At 43.8% G+C, this 18,010-nt stretch overlaps 1 protein-coding gene across 1 annotated transcript in view; it reads right to left on the bottom strand.

The window, feature by feature from the left end:
• The window catches only part of LOC310936599 (SH3 and multiple ankyrin repeat domains protein 2-like), a gene marked incomplete at its 3' end in the record, with an annotated part of 136,329 nt that overhangs the window by 35,624 nt on the left and 82,695 nt on the right, over positions 1-18,010 (bottom strand). The window contains exons 14-15 of the mRNA XM_083900677.1: positions 15,809-15,891; positions 12,075-12,199 (exon numbers count right to left, since the gene is read on the bottom strand). Coding sequence (XP_083756803.1) covers positions 12,075-12,199; positions 15,809-15,891 — 208 coding nt within the window. The remainder of the gene's footprint in view (positions 1-12,074; positions 12,200-15,808; positions 15,892-18,010) is intronic.

The following is an 18,010-nucleotide window of genomic DNA, read 5'->3' as shown; positions in this document are numbered from 1 at the left end:
ATCGGCTGCCATGGTAACTGCATCACCACTGTATCATGACTACTACAGGACAGGATGCACAACTCCAACCACCATGATTGTAGATTTTGTAGAGAGTGTTTAACATTTACTCACTTATAGCTTACGTGTAATGTGAGCCAGGCAGGGGACAGTTTGGAATGTTGTTCATCTGGACGTGAATTACGGAGCCTAAAATTTTTTATATTAGAAATGAAACCTACCTACACACAGTCACCTGCAGACTCATTGCAGAGCCATTATTAGCCGTAGCTTCACTGTGCATTACTGAAGAGGTGCAAAATTCAAATAAAATAAATAAATAAAAAGAAAAAACAGTGCATTGATTTTGGTGACACATAAAATTGTTACATACTGAGAAATCTACTTACAGGTAAAAAAGGTTGTTTTGTAATTTCACTTTTTCACCAACTGTCTATCCCTACTACCTCCAAATGATCAAACTCACCGAAAGAAATGAAAATAAGTCACTTGTACGAGCTGTTAAAGTCATCTTATGGATTAATGACTAAAGATTTAGAACGATTCTCAACTAATCACTACCACAAAAAGAGTAAGGCCAGTGAAGGCTACTAATTCAGCTGGAGCTGCACTTCTATACACTGATACTTAAATACAACATCAGCAGCCATCATCTGAAGTTGCTTTACCTCTCAGGAGACGTTTGGATTCCAAACTGCAGTCTAAGGTCAAAGTAAAAAGTGCTGTCAGTGATAGTCTGCTCATGCTCATTAGAGAATATTAGCTTTGGACAGCTAACAGCTAACAGCTAACTAGCTGGAGGCTGCACAGCTGTGAACACTTTCAAGATCTTTGATGCATTTTGTTAACACGTTGACGCTCCTGATCACACTCACAGTTCAATAAATATCTGTATAGGAACTGGGGCGATGAGGACAAAGGGCATTATTGTTCTACAATCTCGTAATTGAGGTCGTCACAGATCAGTGTATAAAAAACGAAAGTACTCTCCAAGTCTACAGAGATTTAGGCCAATGCAGAAGTGTCTGACACCTGTATTATCTTCACCGGCCACCAGGGGGCAACTACACATAATATGAAAGTGCAGCCAATGATTTAGCTGTGGTCAGTACTTTTCTATACATTAATAAAGCAGAGCGGATAGTACATTTTATTTAGGTATACTGTATATAGAGCTCATTTTCACTGAGGGCCACATCAGCATAATGGTTGCCCTCAAAGGGCCAGATGTAACTGTAAGACAGAATAAATGTAACTAAATGTAAACGCACAGAAAAAGACTTTGAAGCACGGGTGATTTCTTCAGCCACAATAAAGCTATCTTTCTCTGCCTCATGGTTTTTAGGTTATGGCTTTTGCCTTTTAATTCTATGACAATTTGTTGTTTTCTTTTAAGGCTAACTTTGCCGTATTGGCTCCTTGTTTGGTGTCAAAATGCCGACATAGATCATACTCTTTGACGACCTCATAACACAAAGTTTTTTTTTGACACGTGATTATAGACAGTGTGGCTCTTTAGTCACATGTATTGTTTGTCAGTGAAGACCTTTCACCCCCAAAGTACAGCTTGCGTTAGGGTTGGGCTATGGTGTGATTGACAGCTAGTTTTTGACAGGAGCAGAGATGCAAACATCGACAAAAATCCAGTGGAATGGTTTTTAGTCTGGTCTTCCAGTTACAGTTACTTTCAGTTTCAAAAACCTAAGATGATGCTGGACAAAATGCTAAACTGGAGGCTCCAAAACACGTGATGTCACGACGGGATACCGCTTGGTTTTTACGTCACACCTCCAGAACCCACGAGGCTTGGTGTCGCACAGTGGCTTTACAGCGTTGTTTGTCTCGGTTTATACGACAAAAGATGGAATAACAACATCAGTATAGGGAAAATGCTGTACATCAAAGGGGGCTGAGATAAACATGGGCTAAAGTTGAGGAGAGAGCGAGATGAGATGACACTAAGGAGGAGCTGCAGACACAGATACTCATTTCATGCTCCATTTAACAGAAACACAAAATGAACCAATCCACAGTGCACACATACACACACACACACACACACACACACACTTGCACACCCACAGTCATTACAGAGTTGCACAAAAAAAACCCCCAAAAACTCAAAATAGACAGTGCTTTTTTTCCCGCAAATCACTGCAGCTGTGATATGATTTTCATATGTGAGCGTACGCAATGACAGCGTACTAGGGCTGTGGCGTATTATATCGATTATGACAATATTAATTTGTACGAGATAAAAAATGTGATATATAAACGACATGGCTGCATGTTGACTTCTGACTCGATGACATTACAACACAAGCAAGGCTGAAAGCCAAATCATCTACTGCTGTCTCACTTTGGTAAATTGGTGCTACTTAACCCAATCGGGGGCAGGAAAAAAAACAACTTTTTAAGCCACTTAAAAAAAGGGCTTACCTAATGAAATCCAGACTAGCCATAGAGCCAGACTAAGTCCATGATATGTTAAGAATAGAATAATGGCGCTTTCAGACCTATAGTTCGATTGCTTTGGTCCGCACCAGTCCAGTCAAAAATGTCACAATGTAGCAAACAGACTTGGGTGCGCCACGCCACTCGCCCCGGTGGAAATTCGGGGTGATCCCGTATCTCATCTCATATCCATAATGCATTAAACTAGACCATTTCGTCCCATTTGGTTTGGTTGCTTTCACACCAGAGGAACCACACCAAAGTAGGGCGGAGAGTAGACCTGCGTGAAGGGGGTGGTCTCGGACCGGTTGATTTGGTGCGCACCAAAAGTACCGAGATTACATTCACACCTGCGCAAAAGAACCGAACTAAGGGACTAAACACGTTTGGTGCGCACCAAATGCTGTAGGTGTGAAAGCAGCACCCTTAGGTTACAGCTGTATCTCACCATGTAAACTGCTCACTCGCCTACAACAAAGTCCATTGAGATAATCAGGGTTCTTAATTTTGCGGGAAGCTACAGTTTGTGTCACTTGCATATAAACAGAGGATTCCAAACACGAAGATCCCAATATAAACACAACTGAGCTCATCATTCGAGGCAACAGAAGACCAACAACTCTACAACTGTACTGGATTTGGTGTGGGAGAGTGACTGATTAAAAAAAAATACAAATAAAAGTGACACAAATTTAATTTTGACAGTGTGTGTAAGAGACATACAGGCTGAAGATGAGCAGCACGGTGTGTTAGAGTGTGTGTGTGTTGCAGAGGGGGTGGTTCACCTGGGAGTGGGCGTGTGTGCGTGCGGAAGAGTGTGTGCGTAAAGGTGGGCACTCACCGGTGACGCAGATGATAGAGAGAGAGAGAGAGAGTCAGGGTTGGGAGTAGCCGTAATTTTTGTTGACCGCTACCGCTACTCATTCATTCATTTATCACCTTTTTTTCCTGTTTAATCCGCCAGTCTCATTTTCACGTTTATCCATCCTTGCTGCGCTGTGATAGATCTGTGCTGTTTTGTTACAATAAATGCACCTAAGCATATTTGGATCTCAGCGTATCTTTATCATAATCTATTATAGCGCGTCACAAATCTACGTACCTGAGGACCCAAACCTCATAAACTCTCAGCGGCTAAAAGGTTTGTGTTTGGAAGCCGCAACATTTGTCAACAAAAAATGGCGTTTAATGAAAATCATCAAGCCGCATCAAAGAACCAAGTCGTCCCGCACCGACTAGCCCGAGAACAAAGGAGCCACAGCTAAGTGCCACACCACGCCAAACATTTACCTGGGAACAGGTAGGCCTGAACCTGTTAATGTTTGTGGATTAAGGAATCCGCTTCGATTGGAATGCATTGAGTCAAATGAGGACAATGTATTAAATGGATACGCTGGTTGCATTGGCGCATTGATGGTGGCGCATATTCTCCGTGCTTTAATGGATTGTGATGTCGGGACTTTGTGGCATGTGGCGGCTGATGTTGTCTAAAGACCTACTGCTTGTTGAAATGCTTGGATCGAATCCGCTCTGTCAATGAATTTAAATGCAATGTCTATGGATGGATTTGAATACGCTCTTGAATGAAATGTGATTGTGTTGCTTCATACAAAAATACAATCTAACGAAAATGAGTCAAATAAACGCTGATGCTGAATGTTCAAACATGGAACGTGAAAAGAGGGAAATCAAACTGACGGCCAAAGCAATGGAAAATAAAATCGAACGGTTGCAGCATGAGCGCAAAAGTGCCGTTAATAAAATCAAAGAGCTTATTCCGCAAATAAAAGCGCACATGAAATCAAAAGAAAATGTAACTGAAATCCCCTCACAACTGAATAACTTGAATGCACTGTGTAAAAAGGCCACTGACCTGCACAACGAAGTATTGCAACTTCTTCCTGATGATGAACATAAAAAACAAAAAGAGTGGTTTTCTAGCATTATGGATTACAGTGATGCATTCAAGGAACAAGTGGAAAAATGGATAAAGGAAAATCCGCATGAAAACTCAAATGAATTACCACTACAGATAAATACTTCTGAGCAACCAATAAAGGAAATAAATTATGCAGAACAAATTCCTGTCGAAAAAGGTAAGGATTTGTCTGTTGCTGACCCTCCAGTACCTGTTTCCACTGGACAAGATCCTCAGGATGAACTACAGCCCTGTGACAGCATCTCAAATGCAACCAAGAAATCACGCTCACATCATTCTTCATCCTTGGCTTCACGCTCATCTGCTCGCTTAAAAACTGAAACAAATCTTGCAATTTTGGCAACAAAACAAAAGGCATTAAAGGAAAAACATGCATTGGATGAAGAGGAGTTAAAGCTACGCAAAAGAAGAGAACAGCTTTTACTGGAGAATGAAATCGCTGAGGAAATGGCAAAACTAAGTGTTATAAAATCACAAAGCAGTGTTGGCAGTAAATCAAAGTCAAAGGTTTCAGATGGGATGAACTCGTACTATGAAAAGACATGCTCAAAACAACAACTTAACGTCAATGTTATGGAATTTGTCCCATCACTGCCAGTTAAACTAAAATCCAACCCAATTGAAACCACACAGACAGTTGTGAAGCCTAAAGTCACTCACTTACCTGACATAAAACATCTCCCAGGTCCTTCTTACCTGCTCCAACGTTATCTAACCACTCCTGAAGATCCTGTGACCAATGTTACACAAACTGATGCATCACAAAATGACAGTGTGCTGGACATAATGAGAAAACAAAATGAAATTTCAACACTCTTGATGCAACAACAATGCCTCTCAGCACTCCCAAAAAGGGAAATTCCCATTTTCGATGGTAATCCACTCAAATACCATTCGTTTATTAAAGCATTTGAAAATGGAGTTGAGCGAAACACCAGTAACAACTGTGACAGACTCTACTTCCTTGAACAATACACCAAAGGGAATGCAAAGGGACTAGTGAGGAGCTGTCAGCACATTGAGTCGAGCAGAGGATATGTGAAAGCGAAGGCTCTATTGAAAGAGCACTATGGCAATGAGCAAAAGGTGGCAGCAGCATACATGGAGAGAGCTTTGTCATGGCCCACTATTAAAACAGAAGATGTGAAAGCCCTCCAGGAGTACGGCCTCTTTCTGCGTGGATGCTGCAACGCTTTGGAGGATGTGCAGTATTTAAGTGATCTGGACACACCCACAAACATGGTGGAAATCATTAAAAAACTGCCGTACAAACTCCGAGACCGCTGGAGGTGCGACGCATGTGACCTGCAGGAAAGGTACAATAGGAGAGCAAGGTTTGTGGATATTGCCAACTTTGTTGAAAAACAGGTAAAAATCTTGACAGACCCTGTGTTTGGAAACATTCAGGACACTGTTATAACAACTAAACAAATGAAACACAAACCTCCCCCTCGCTCCAGCATCAGAGGAACCAGCTTCGCTACCACAGTGAATCGTGTGGAGAGAACAGCTCAACCTGTGAAAGCTACATACATAAAACCACCAGCCAAGAAGATCTGTCCCTGCTGCACCGGAGGACACACATTGGATGTGTGTGCGCGGTTGGAAAAAATGGCACACAAAGAGAAAATTGACTTCCTGAAGGAAAATGGTGCTTGTTTTCGCTGCCTGTGTATAGGACACATAGGCAAAAATTGCCAAAGGAAGATTTCCTGCTCGAAGTGTGGCCTAAGACATCCAACTGTGCTCCATAAGGATAGTGTGGCAACGGCAGAACCAGCTGAGAGAAGCATCCAGGTTACAGTGGACGACACCTTGGTTTCCAGTGGGCTTACAGGGGCTGGTGAGATGGATTGCAAGCTTCCTATCGTGCCGATCCAAGTGAAGGCGAAGAAGGGCAATAAAATCATTCTCACATACGCCTTTTTGGACCAGGGAAGTACTGCGGTGTTCTGTACTGAGAGTCTGAAGCAGAAGCTCAATTTGTCTGGGAAGAGAGCCAACATTCTTCTCAGGACCATGGGGCAGGAGAAGGTGGTCAGTAGCTACATTGTGCCAGAGCTGGAGGTGGCAGCACTTGAAGACGACAGCTTCATTGAGTTGCCAAAAGCGTATACTCAGTTGTCAATGCCAGTCCACAAAGCAAACATACCCACAAATAAGGATCTGACAAGGTGGCCATATTTAAAACACATCTCCTTACCACAGATTGAGGCTGGAATTGAGTTGCTGATTGGAACGAATGTTCCACGAGCCATGGAACCGCTGGAAGTTATCCGCAGTGAGCACAATGGACCCTACGCTATAAGGACGGCGCTGGGCTGGACGGTAAATGGACCACTGACAGGAAACGGTGGAGAGGCCAATTACTGTGAGCAGCCAGTAACTGTGAACCGTGTGTCCATTGTAAATTTGGATGAACTGTGGCAACAGCAATTTAAGATGGACTTTCCAGAATCTGCTGTGGAGGAACAAGTGGGTCTGTCCAGGGAAGACCTGAGGTTCATGGACATGGTCACAAAGTCAGCCAAACATGTCAATGGTCACTACCAGGTCGCCCTGCCTTTGAAAAATCCAAACGTCAGCATGCCAAATAACAGGAAAGTGGTGGAACAGCGTCAAAACCATCTGAAGAGGAGGCTCCAGAGGGATCCAGTGTTTTACAGGGAGTATAACACCTTTATTAACGATCTACTTGGTAAAGGTTATGCTGAAAAGGTTCCTGATGCAGAGCTGGAAAGAAGTGATGGCAGGGTCTGGTACATACCGCACCATGGTGTCTACCACCCGACAAAGGGAAAGCTCAGAGTTGTTTTTGATTGTGGTGCCAGTTACAAAGGACAATCTCTGAATGAAGAGCTGTTGCAAGGGCCCGATCTAACCAGCTCGCTGATTGGAGTTGTGACCAGGTTCAGGAGGGAACCTGTGGTCATCATGGCTGACATAGAAGCTATGTTTCACCAGGTGCAAGTGCCCCCAGATGATGCTGATCTGCTGCGATTCCTCTGGTGGTCACAAGGAGACTTGAACCAAGCACCATGTGAATACAGGATGAAGGTACATCTTTTCGGAGCTACATCCTCCCCTAGCTGCGCCAACTTTTCCCTCAGGAAATGTGCAGAGGATTTTGGACATGAGCATAAGGAGGAGACAGTGGACAAGCTGCAGCACTGCTTTTATGTGGACGATTGTTTGGTGGCAGTTGCAACAGAGGAGGAGGCACTGATCCTCTGTCATGAGCTCATGTCTCTGTGCGCTAAAGGGGGATTCTGTTTGACCAAGTGGCACAGTAACAGATCTGAAGTGCTCAAGACCATCCCAGAGCCCCGCAGAGCTAAAGGCATGGAGCAGTTGGACCTGGACCGGGAGTTTGTGCCCATTGAAAGAGTGCTGGGTGTAGAGTGGTGTATCAAGTCAGACACCTTTAAATTCAAAATTGTATGGAAGGACAGACCACTCAACCGCAGAGGCATCCTTTCTACTGTAAGCTCCATTTATGACCCTCTGGGCATGTTAAGTCCCCTTGTTCTGACAGCAAAAAGGATCTTGAGGGATTTGTGCAGAAGAGGAGTTGGTTGGGATGATCCCATACCAGAGACTGTCTCCAAAGAGTGGCTTAAGTGGGTGCAAGGGCTCCACCTACTGGACAACTTTGAGTTGCCCAGATGTCTAAAACCTCTGGAGTTTGGAGATGTTATTACTGCACAACTACACCATTTCTGCGATGCTTCTGAGGAAGGCTATGGTACAGTCACTTACCTGCTGTTACAGAATGAGCACCTCCAAATGCACAGTGCTTTCATTATGGGAAAGGCTCGTGTTGCTCCACTGAAGACAGTTACAATTCCAAGAATGGAACTGATTGCTGCAACAATGGCCAGTCGCATGGATGTCCTGTGGAAGAAAGAACTACACATGAGTCTTCAGGAATCTGTGTTTTGGACTGATAGTGCTTCTGTGCTGAAATACATTAACAACGAAAGCTCCAGATTTAAGGTGTTTGTTGCCAATCGTGTTTCGGAGATCCTGAAATCATCTCACCCCGCTCAGTGGAGGTACGTGGATACAGCTTCAAATCCAGCAGACGCAGCATCCAGAGGGCTCAAAGTGGAGGCATTTCTGAAGGACAGACTCTGGTTAACAGGACCTCCGTTTCTTTGCCAACCTGAAACAGAATGGCCTGTGAACCCTGAGCTTGTGAGTCATCTCCCCCAGGACGATCCAGAGGTGAAGAAAACTGCTGTTGTCAATGCTGTACAAGCTGAAGAGGATCCCACTACTCACCTGATCCATCATTATTCCTCGTGGATCCGATTAAAGAAAGCTGTGGCGTGGTGGCTGAAATACAAGGAATGGTTGTCGTCCTGTATCAGGAAGAGAAAAAGGCTAATAGCCAATCAGAGTGAAGAGAGCATGCAGCAACAGAGAATGATGGAGCAGGAAAGGTGCACATTTAAAGGTGCAGCTGTTCTGGGAGCTCCTACAGTGGAGGACATTGACAAGGCTGAGCTGGCCATAATTCAGTTTTGCCAGAAGAGAAAGTTTTTTGAGGAGCTCTCGTGTCTGGAAAAGGGACAAAATGTCAAGAAAAATAGTCACCTGCACAAATTGTGTCCAAGGCTGGAGGATGGAGTCTTGCGTGTGGGAGGACGGCTTAGCAAAGCAGCACTGCCTTTGGAGTCTAAGCATCCTATCATTCTGGCAAAAGACCTTCATATTTCTACCCTGCTGCTGAGAAATATACATCAAGAGGTAGGACACAGCGGCCGCAACCACATGTTGTCCAAGCTCAGGGAGAAATACTGGATGACAGGAGCAAGTACTGCCATTAGGAGAGTTCTGTCCAAGTGCACCATCTGCAGAAGACTTAATGCCACTCCAGTTTGCCAGCAGATGGCAGACTTGCCCACAGACCGACTCAAGCCTGATGAACCTCCATTCACATGTGTAGGGGTTGATTATTTTGGACCCATCGAAGTGAGGAGCAGGAGGAGTACAGTGAAGAGGTATGGTGTCCTATTTACCTGTCTTGTATTGAGAGCTATTCACATCGAGGTGGCACCTTCTCTGGACACTGACTCCTTCATAAATGCACTAAGGCGTTTTATAGCCAGAAGAGGACAGGTCCGCGAGCTGCGCTCTGATAATGGGACAAATTTTGTGGGTGCAGAACGTGAGCTAAAAACAACGATTGCGCAGTGGAACCAGGCACAGGTGCATGATGTGTTACTTCAAAAGGGCATTAAGTGGACGTTCAACCCCCCTGCTGGATCACATCATGGAGGAGTGTGGGAAAGGCTTATTAGATCGGTGAGGAAAGTCCTGAACTCCACTCTCAAAGTACAACGCTTGGATGAGGAGGGACTCCACACAGTTCTTTGCGAAGTGGAAGCCATTATTAACAGCAGGCCCATCACCAAGGCCTCCACAGATCCTAACGACCTGGAAGCACTGACGCCGAACCATCTGTTACTGCTTAAAAACCAGCCTTCATTACCACCTGGAGAGTTCCAAGCAGCAGACCTGTATGCACAGAGAAGATGGAGACAAGTCCAGTACATATCTGATCTGTTCTGGAAGCGCTGGACAAAGGAGTACCTGCCTCTGTTACAGGAACGACAGAGATGGACTGGAGTCCAGAGAAACCTTGTCGCAGGAGATCTAGTTTTGCTAATGGACAGTACTGCACCTCGTAATTCTTGGATTATGGGACGTGTCTTGCAAACTTTTCCAGATCGCAAGGGATTTGTGCGTCAAATTCGGATTAAGACAAGAACCAGTTGCTTGGACAGACCCATATCCAAGGTGTGTTTGTTGCTGGAGAAGGAGGAGGCAGCATGAGGACGTTGCTGACCTCTATATGGACTTTGTGTTTTCGGACGTCAGATGGACTTTGCACTAATCGGTCATGACGACCAGAAGAAGGAATATTCGTTGTAATGACTTTTCATGGACTTGAGCAATTTATTAGACATTTTTGCATTATCGTTGAAATTGATATGATGATTTATTATGTCTCCTATTGTGTTTTGAAATGTGAATTATTATGTGGGACCTAATAATTAGGGGCTGGTGTGTAAGAGACATACAGGCTGAAGATGAGCAGCACGGTGTGTTAGAGTGTGTGTGTGTTGCAGAGGGGGTGGTTCACCTGGGAGTGGGCGTGTGTGCGTGCGGAAGAGTGTGTGCGTAAAGGTGGGCACTCACCGGTGACGCAGATGATAGAGAGAGAGAGAGAGAGTCAGGGTTGGGAGTAGCCGTAATTTTTGTTGACCGCTACCGCTACTCATTCATTCATTTATCACCTTTTTTTCCTGTTTAATCCGCCAGTCTCATTTTCACGTTTATCCATCCTTGCTGCGCTGTGATAGATCTGTGCTGTTTTGTTACAATAAATGCACCTAAGCATATTTGGATCTCAGCGTATCTTTATCATAATCTATTATAGCGCGTCACAAATCTACGTACCTGAGGACCCAAACCTCATAAACTCTCAGCGGCTAAAAGGTTTGTGTTTGGAAGCCGCAACAGTGTGGTTAACATAATATGGTTTCCACCGGTTCCATTGTCGTCTGTTGTATCACGTTTTATGTCAACATCGCACACAACGTTGCGTCTCGCTGACATCGGGCACAGCACACACCCCGACGAACAAGTAAAGTAAACTGTCCTCAGTTGAAACGTAAGCCTGACGGAGGACTCCAAACCGCACTGTACCACGATGGAAACACAGCTATGTTGTAACAGCAGTGCAGTATTGGAAGGATTGTTGGGTTGATTTTTTTGCGGGGTAACAAATACGACAGAAAATGGGGTTAGTTTATAGGAACAGCAAGGAGATGCCTCACAAACAAAGCTCTTTTTGGACTTGGACACATCAATAGCACAGGGAAAGTGTACATCGACACTAATTGTTAATATGTAAATCACGCACGTGTTTTAAAAGCAGTGAGTGTTTACAACTTGACCAAAATCTGTCTGTTTATATTTGTAAAATTCAGGCCCCTGAAGTTATTTTAAATGAATCCACTACATCCAGACTAAATGCTTTAAATGTATTGTCATCAGCTCATTGTTCTTTGCTCACCACAAATTTCCCTGGAATATTGTTATATCATTTCTATGTTATATGCCCCAATAACATACACATGTATGTACTCAGTAGAGTTCAAATACAGCCGAGACACAACACAGCTTCATTTGTTGAAGTCACACCATGAAAGGTACAGTTAACCAGTCTTTGAGGGTTTTACAGGATTAGATGTGTTTGAATGCTACTGAGAAATAAATACCCCACATGCCAAGCTAATTAAATTGGAAAATCATTTGAAACCAAGACAAAACTTCAAAAGCCATGACTATAAAAAAAGCTGTGGACACGCATCTCTGCTCCTTAACCCGAAATAAGACTCAAATGACATCAAAAATGTTTTTTTGTTTTTTTTTATAACTGACAGTATAAGAGTCACCCATAGTTGTGACATGGAAAAACAGTTTCAGCTGTTTCAAACTACATACGAGTCAACAAATAAGCTCAGCATCTTTCATTTAACCAGAAATGCATCTCTACCGGTGTTAGCTGGTGGGACGCTCACACACATTTTATAGACCAAGCTGGGTCAGCTTCAAAAAAAACGTATGCCGGGAATATTGTACAAAACAAATGTAGCACAGCTCCTACCTCAATGAGGAAGTCCCCCGTTCTGAGTCCCGCCTGCCACGCCACTCCTCCCTCATCCACCGACTCCAGGTACTGCAGGGCGGGGAAGGCAGGTGTGGGAGTAAACTCCTCGATGGGCGTGTCCGCTGTAATGCAGAACATGAAACAATGTCAGGACCAGAGGCGATATTTCCTCTGAAATATCGTGAAATCCATCCATCCGTCCGTCCATCTTCTGTTATTGTCAGCTGACACAGGGCGAGGTGTACACCCTGAACGACCATCCACTTTCACACTCACACACAGAGTCAACTTAAGAGTGTATATCATCAAATAAATGGTCAAATATGTACTAGAGAGTACGTTTGCCACTTAGGCTACGTTTACACTAGCTGGATATTTTTAAAAATGCAAATTTTTTTCCCCTCCGTTTGCCAAAATAACTTTGTGCACACATCATCGTTTTCAAAAAAGTTTCCATTTGTATTAACCCACATAAATAGGCTGTCGAGAGCCATCACAACTATGCCAAGCCTGTAGGCGGCAGTGTAGGAAGAAGGAGAAAGCCATACAAGCCAATCAGAATCCTCATCGACATCAACAACAACAACGACTGACTTCTCGCCCTCGACGTATGGACGTAACTTTACAAGTGACAGAGTGACAGCAGCGATGATCCCAACACTCCTCCAGGATAATAACCTCATTCTCAAAGTTCTCCCGCCAGACAACAGTCCGCCCCAGGTCGGACCCAAAAAAACGGCGATGCTGACAGTGACGCGGTCTGGCTCATGACAGAAGAAGTTCTGAAATTGCTGACCTCCGAGCCCTGATACGTCCTCTGCTCCTCTACGAAATATAGGAGCTGTATTTGCAAATGCAAAGATGTAAAAATGATCATAACCAAATGTAAAAAGGTCGCATTTTTGGAGCGTAGATTGCCTAAAACTCTGTTTTCTTTAGAAAAAAAAAAACATTTTCAGAGGCGAAATCGCCGTTTGTGTGTAAACGAAAGGCACACATGCAGGGGAAAGTCTCTGTTTTTAAAAATACCCGTGCTAGTGTAAACAACGTAGCCTTAATCTCTTTTGCGGCAATGGGAGCTGCTATACCTGTATTACTGCCGCCTTATTTGGCAAGTTTGTGTCACTTTGGGAAACTCAAAATGAAGAACTTAGAACACATTGAACTGACTGAAAACTCCTGTATGGACTTCGGTCCAGGGGAGTCAAGTCACTTTCGACAAAATTATTTCCAACACCACACACTAAAGATATTCATCCCAAAACCTCCAGCACGGCGGTGAACATGACAATAACTATCTCCATAGTTAAATAAAGTAAGAGGTCATGAAATTCAAAACCTGGTCTTAAGGTTAAATAAAGGGACAGTGACAAAACTGGCAGGTCATGTATAAATAGTGGGATGCTCGGTAGAAAACTGTGATGTACTGCTATGCAGTCCAGAGCAGTGGTTTCCTCTTAAGTGATAAATATTCAGTATCAGTTTACCGTGCAGCCTGTACTGTACTGTACTGTCACTCCACTGCACCCTGACCCTCCCTCCTTCTCGTCCTTGCTCTCAAGGAGTTGCAGATAAATAAAAGAAACAATAGCTGCGAGGAAAACCGGCGTTACTTCCTGTAAGTCGCGTCTCAACTGGACGACACAGCCCCGGGAGCACATACGAGGATGTTTACATGACTGTGATGATGACTATGTTTCTTTAGGTGTAAATCTCTGTGTATGTGTGTGTGTGTGTGTGAGAGAGAGAGTAACAGAGAATAAAAACAGGGAGAAATGCAGAGAGCAAAAGAGGATGTGAGCTTATGTGACAGCTCGAGCATCAATGCATGTGTGTGTGTGTGTGTGTGTGTGTGTGTTCAACCCCGTGCATGATAAGCTCAGCTGGGTCAGTTCCCTGGGGTGATAACAGCATTTGTGAGTGTGTGTGTGTGTGTGTGTCAGAATGACTAGAACATTCCTCTTGTTTTTCAAGCTAAATCCCTGTTTCCTCCCTCTCCGTCTCTGCCTCCGTCTCTTTCCTCTCCCTCCTGTATGTGTGTAAAAAAAATAAAAAATAAAAAAAACGACTGAGAAAAATAAGACAGGAACACGAATTTACTAAAAATTACCTCTCCACAATAACCAGGGCGTAGAACCAATCAAACAGCGCTGCACAGTTGTGGAATGCAACGTGGATTATGACATGGCAAGCATCGTCATAGAAACCGATACAGCGGTATAAACTGGCTATTTTTAGAGCTAATCTCGTGGCTTGGTGAGATATAAAAACTGGCGAGATAGGGCAACTCGTATCACAACAAGTCATGATGCAGTGGGAAAACGACATGGATGACGGTTGAGGGGAGACGAGGCAGGTACGAGTACACTGGAATCTTTTCTTCATAGCACTTGTGATGTCGTCGCCCTACACAGCACACACACACACACACACACACACACACACACACACATACAGTGGCAATTGTTGGCTGGGTGCAATCAGCTGCATCCCTGACAGTCACTGCAACTTAACTGGCACTGTGTTTGTGTGTGTGTGTGTGTGTGTGTGTGTGTGTATACACATGCATTTTATGAGCTAGTTATGACTGTTCCTGGTACAAACACTGACCTTGTCAGGACCAGCAGTCCTCATGGCAACCAAAGCCCCTGTCCTAATGAGGTGATGGTTAGAGGCAAGATGTGAATTGTGGTTAGGATGAGAGTAAGTAGGAGAGTAAGGCATTAACTGGTTCTGGACGAAAGGCACAAGTGTTTAACATTTTTTTTTTTTTAGCAGCTATTGGTGAAGTTGCACGTTGCAGCTGAATAACCCTCACCTCACCCTTCCCTTCCAACCTATGTAGCCTTCAGTTAGCAAGTATATTAATTGTGGGCTGTTGTAAAAACATGGTGACGTTCCAAAATTCGTATAAAAATACTTCCACCTGAAATTTACAGAATCAACCTTTAAGTTAGGGGTTACGTTTTGGTTAAGCTACCGTGCCATTAAGTTTTTTATTTTTTGCATGTTTCTAGTGGCTTTGTGTGTGTGCGTGTGTGTGTGGTTGTAGTTTATATCTATGTGAGGTCCAAGAAAACGTACAAACCTGTCTTGGTGAGGACATTTTGACCTTGTGGAGACATTTTTGTCAGGGCCAAACAACTTTAAAGGGCTTTTTCCAGGTTGAGACCTGGTTTTAGGGTCAGGGTTAGAACTGGGTTATTGTTAGGGTTAAGAAAAGGGATGTGTGGGAGGTGCACTCTGTCACCTTGGTCCTAGTCACATTAATGAGGACGGACACGTCGCTTCACATAGTGGACGGTGGTCCAAGTTTAGTTATCTTCACATTTTGTTTCTTTGCATGTTTTTTTCCTGTTTTATCTTTATGTGTGCCTTTGTTGTGTAATTACACAACTTTTTATTTTTAGTAGTTTGTTTCAGTTTAAGGGTTAGGTTTGAGGGTTAGGCACTTAATTGTGAGAGTAAGGAATGAGGGATTGCACTATGTCTATGACGTGTACTCACTAAGATATACACACAAGTTAGTGTGTGTGTGTGTGTGTTGGATTAGGGTTATACAGCATCTGTCCGTATGATCTCTCACTCACACAAACTCACACACACTCACACACACAAACATGTCTCGTTTTGCCACACACACACTGTCACACTCCTCTATGGATGGACGCCTGACATGACAGAGGACAGGAAGCAGCTGAGCAGCCAGTTTAACAAAATAAAAGTCCTACCTTTGGCCCCCCGCAGCACGAAGCCGAAGCCCTCGTTCTCCTTCTTCTGCAGCACCACCGTCTTCTCGTCCACCACGCAGTCACTGTGGAGGACATGCCGAGCAGAGCGCCCGTTAGCACAGCCCATCATCCGCAGCATGGCCACGGACGCCCTGCCCGAGTGGAGGTTCATGCTGCTGGTGGAGAGCTAGTCCGGCCAGGGCAGGGGAGGGCAACCCCGACCCCACTCCTCCACCACCAACACCACCACCACCACCACCACCACCGCTGCCTCCTCCTCCTCCTCCTCCTCCTCCTCCTACTTCTCTTCTTCCTGCGGCCTCTATCTCTATCAAGCGGTGTGACAGCGGCCCCGGGAGCCGGGAGACAGCATCTCCAGAGTAGAGACAGCACAGCGAGGGAGAGAGAGAGAGAGAGAGAGAGAGAGAGAGAAGGAGAGGGAGAGAGGGAGAGAGAGAGACGTCGAAAAGAAGACGAAAGACCCCCCCCCTCCCCTCCACCCACAACTCCCTCCCTGTTAAAGTCCCTTGCAGGTGTTTGCCGCCTCTCCGTCCGTCCGTGCCTGCGCAGCGCGGTTAGTTCCCCCGCTGCCGCGAAAGCTCCGGCCGGCGGAGAGGAAGCGCTGCGCCGTCGACGAGAAGCGACATGAGGCGCGTTGTTTTAGCGGCTAATGGATCATGATGAGGCGGGGAGAGAGGCTGAGAGGCTCGCCGGGCTGGGGTGGGGGGGGGGGGGGGGAGCGGTGTGGTGGAGGCAGAGTGAGCGAGAGAGGGAGCGGCAGAGTCTTTGTGTGTGTGTTCGTGTGTGTGCTCGCGCGCGCGTGTGTGTGTGTGTGGGTTCTTGTACTTGCGGCATACTGAGGACCAGTGAGGGTTTTTAACCAACAAAGTGAGGTCATTTTTACGGAGTGAGGACATTTTGGCCGGTCCTCACTTTGTTTTCATTGAAATCACTTCCTTAGGTTGCTATAACATGCTATACTCAATTTGTCAAAAAAAAAAAAAAAACATTTTGGACGACATAGAATAGTATGACTTTTTCTCAAATTTTGGACCAAAATTTTTTTTTCAAAAATTTTTTCACAAATTTTTTTCAAAAAGTTTTACAAATTTTTTTTTCAAAAAGTTTTTCACATTTTTTTTCAAAAAAGTTTTTCACATTTTTTTTTCAAAATAAATTTTCATTTTTTTTCACATTTTTTTCTTTCAATAATTTTTTTCAAAAAAGATTTTCTAAAAATGTTTTGTTTTTTTTTAATTTTTTTCACATTTTTAAAAAAAAATGTTGGTTTCAATTGTTTTTTTTTGGATGACAGTACAGTATGACGTTTTTGTCAAATTTTTGACAAAAAATTTTGGGTCACATTTTGGACAAAACATTTTGGGTCAGACTTTTTTTTTTAAATTTTGATCGGCATAGTATAGTATGATGTTTTTGTAAAGTTTTGGACCAAAAAATAAAAAGAATCGAAAAAGTTTGCTAACATGCTATACTCAATTTTTCAAAAAAAAAAATTTTAAATTTTGGATGACATAGTTTAGTATGACTTTTTTGTCAAATTTTGGACCAACATTTTTTTTTCAAAATTTGGTCGGCATAGTATAGTATGACGGTTTTTCAAATTTTGGACCAAAAGATTTGGGTCAAATTTTTTTTTCAAATTTTGGACGACATAATGCATTATTATTATCATATAGTATATTATGACGTTTATGTCAAATTTTGGACCAAAAAAAAACATTTTATGGTACTGCAACCAGTAGTTCTTTGTCATTCATGAAGTAGATATTTGTAATTGTGTTGATTTATAAAGTGGAAATGCTGGTCCTCACTTTGTCAGCGACCCAGTCCTCAGTATGCAGCAAGTACAAGAATGTGTGTGTGTGTGTGTGTGTGTGTGTGTGTGTGTGTGTGTGTGTGTGTGTGTGTGTGTGTGTGTGTGTGTGTGTGTGTGTGTGTTAACACTGACTTCTTCAGGAGCATTCGTCCTCATGTGAACACAATCTCAGTCCTAATGAGACAGAACTTCACTTCTGCGGCGCTGGTTAAAGGTGCAGTGTGTAACTTCTTTAGATAGTCTCTCCATGGAGAGGAATTATGTAACACTCAGTATGTTTACATGCGCAGTTTAATAGAGCTAAGGCCGTGTCGCACAACTTGCCCAGTCCCAGTATACATGCATGGGAGAAAATCGATTTATTC

The sequence above is a fragment of the Microchirus variegatus genome (genome assembly GCF_963457635.1).
Source record: "Microchirus variegatus genome assembly, chromosome: 14".
NCBI classification, from domain to species: domain Eukaryota; kingdom Metazoa; phylum Chordata; class Actinopteri; order Pleuronectiformes; family Soleidae; genus Microchirus; species Microchirus variegatus.
Note: the sequence above shows the minus strand (reverse complement) of the source record. Positions and strands in the feature narration are given on the sequence as shown.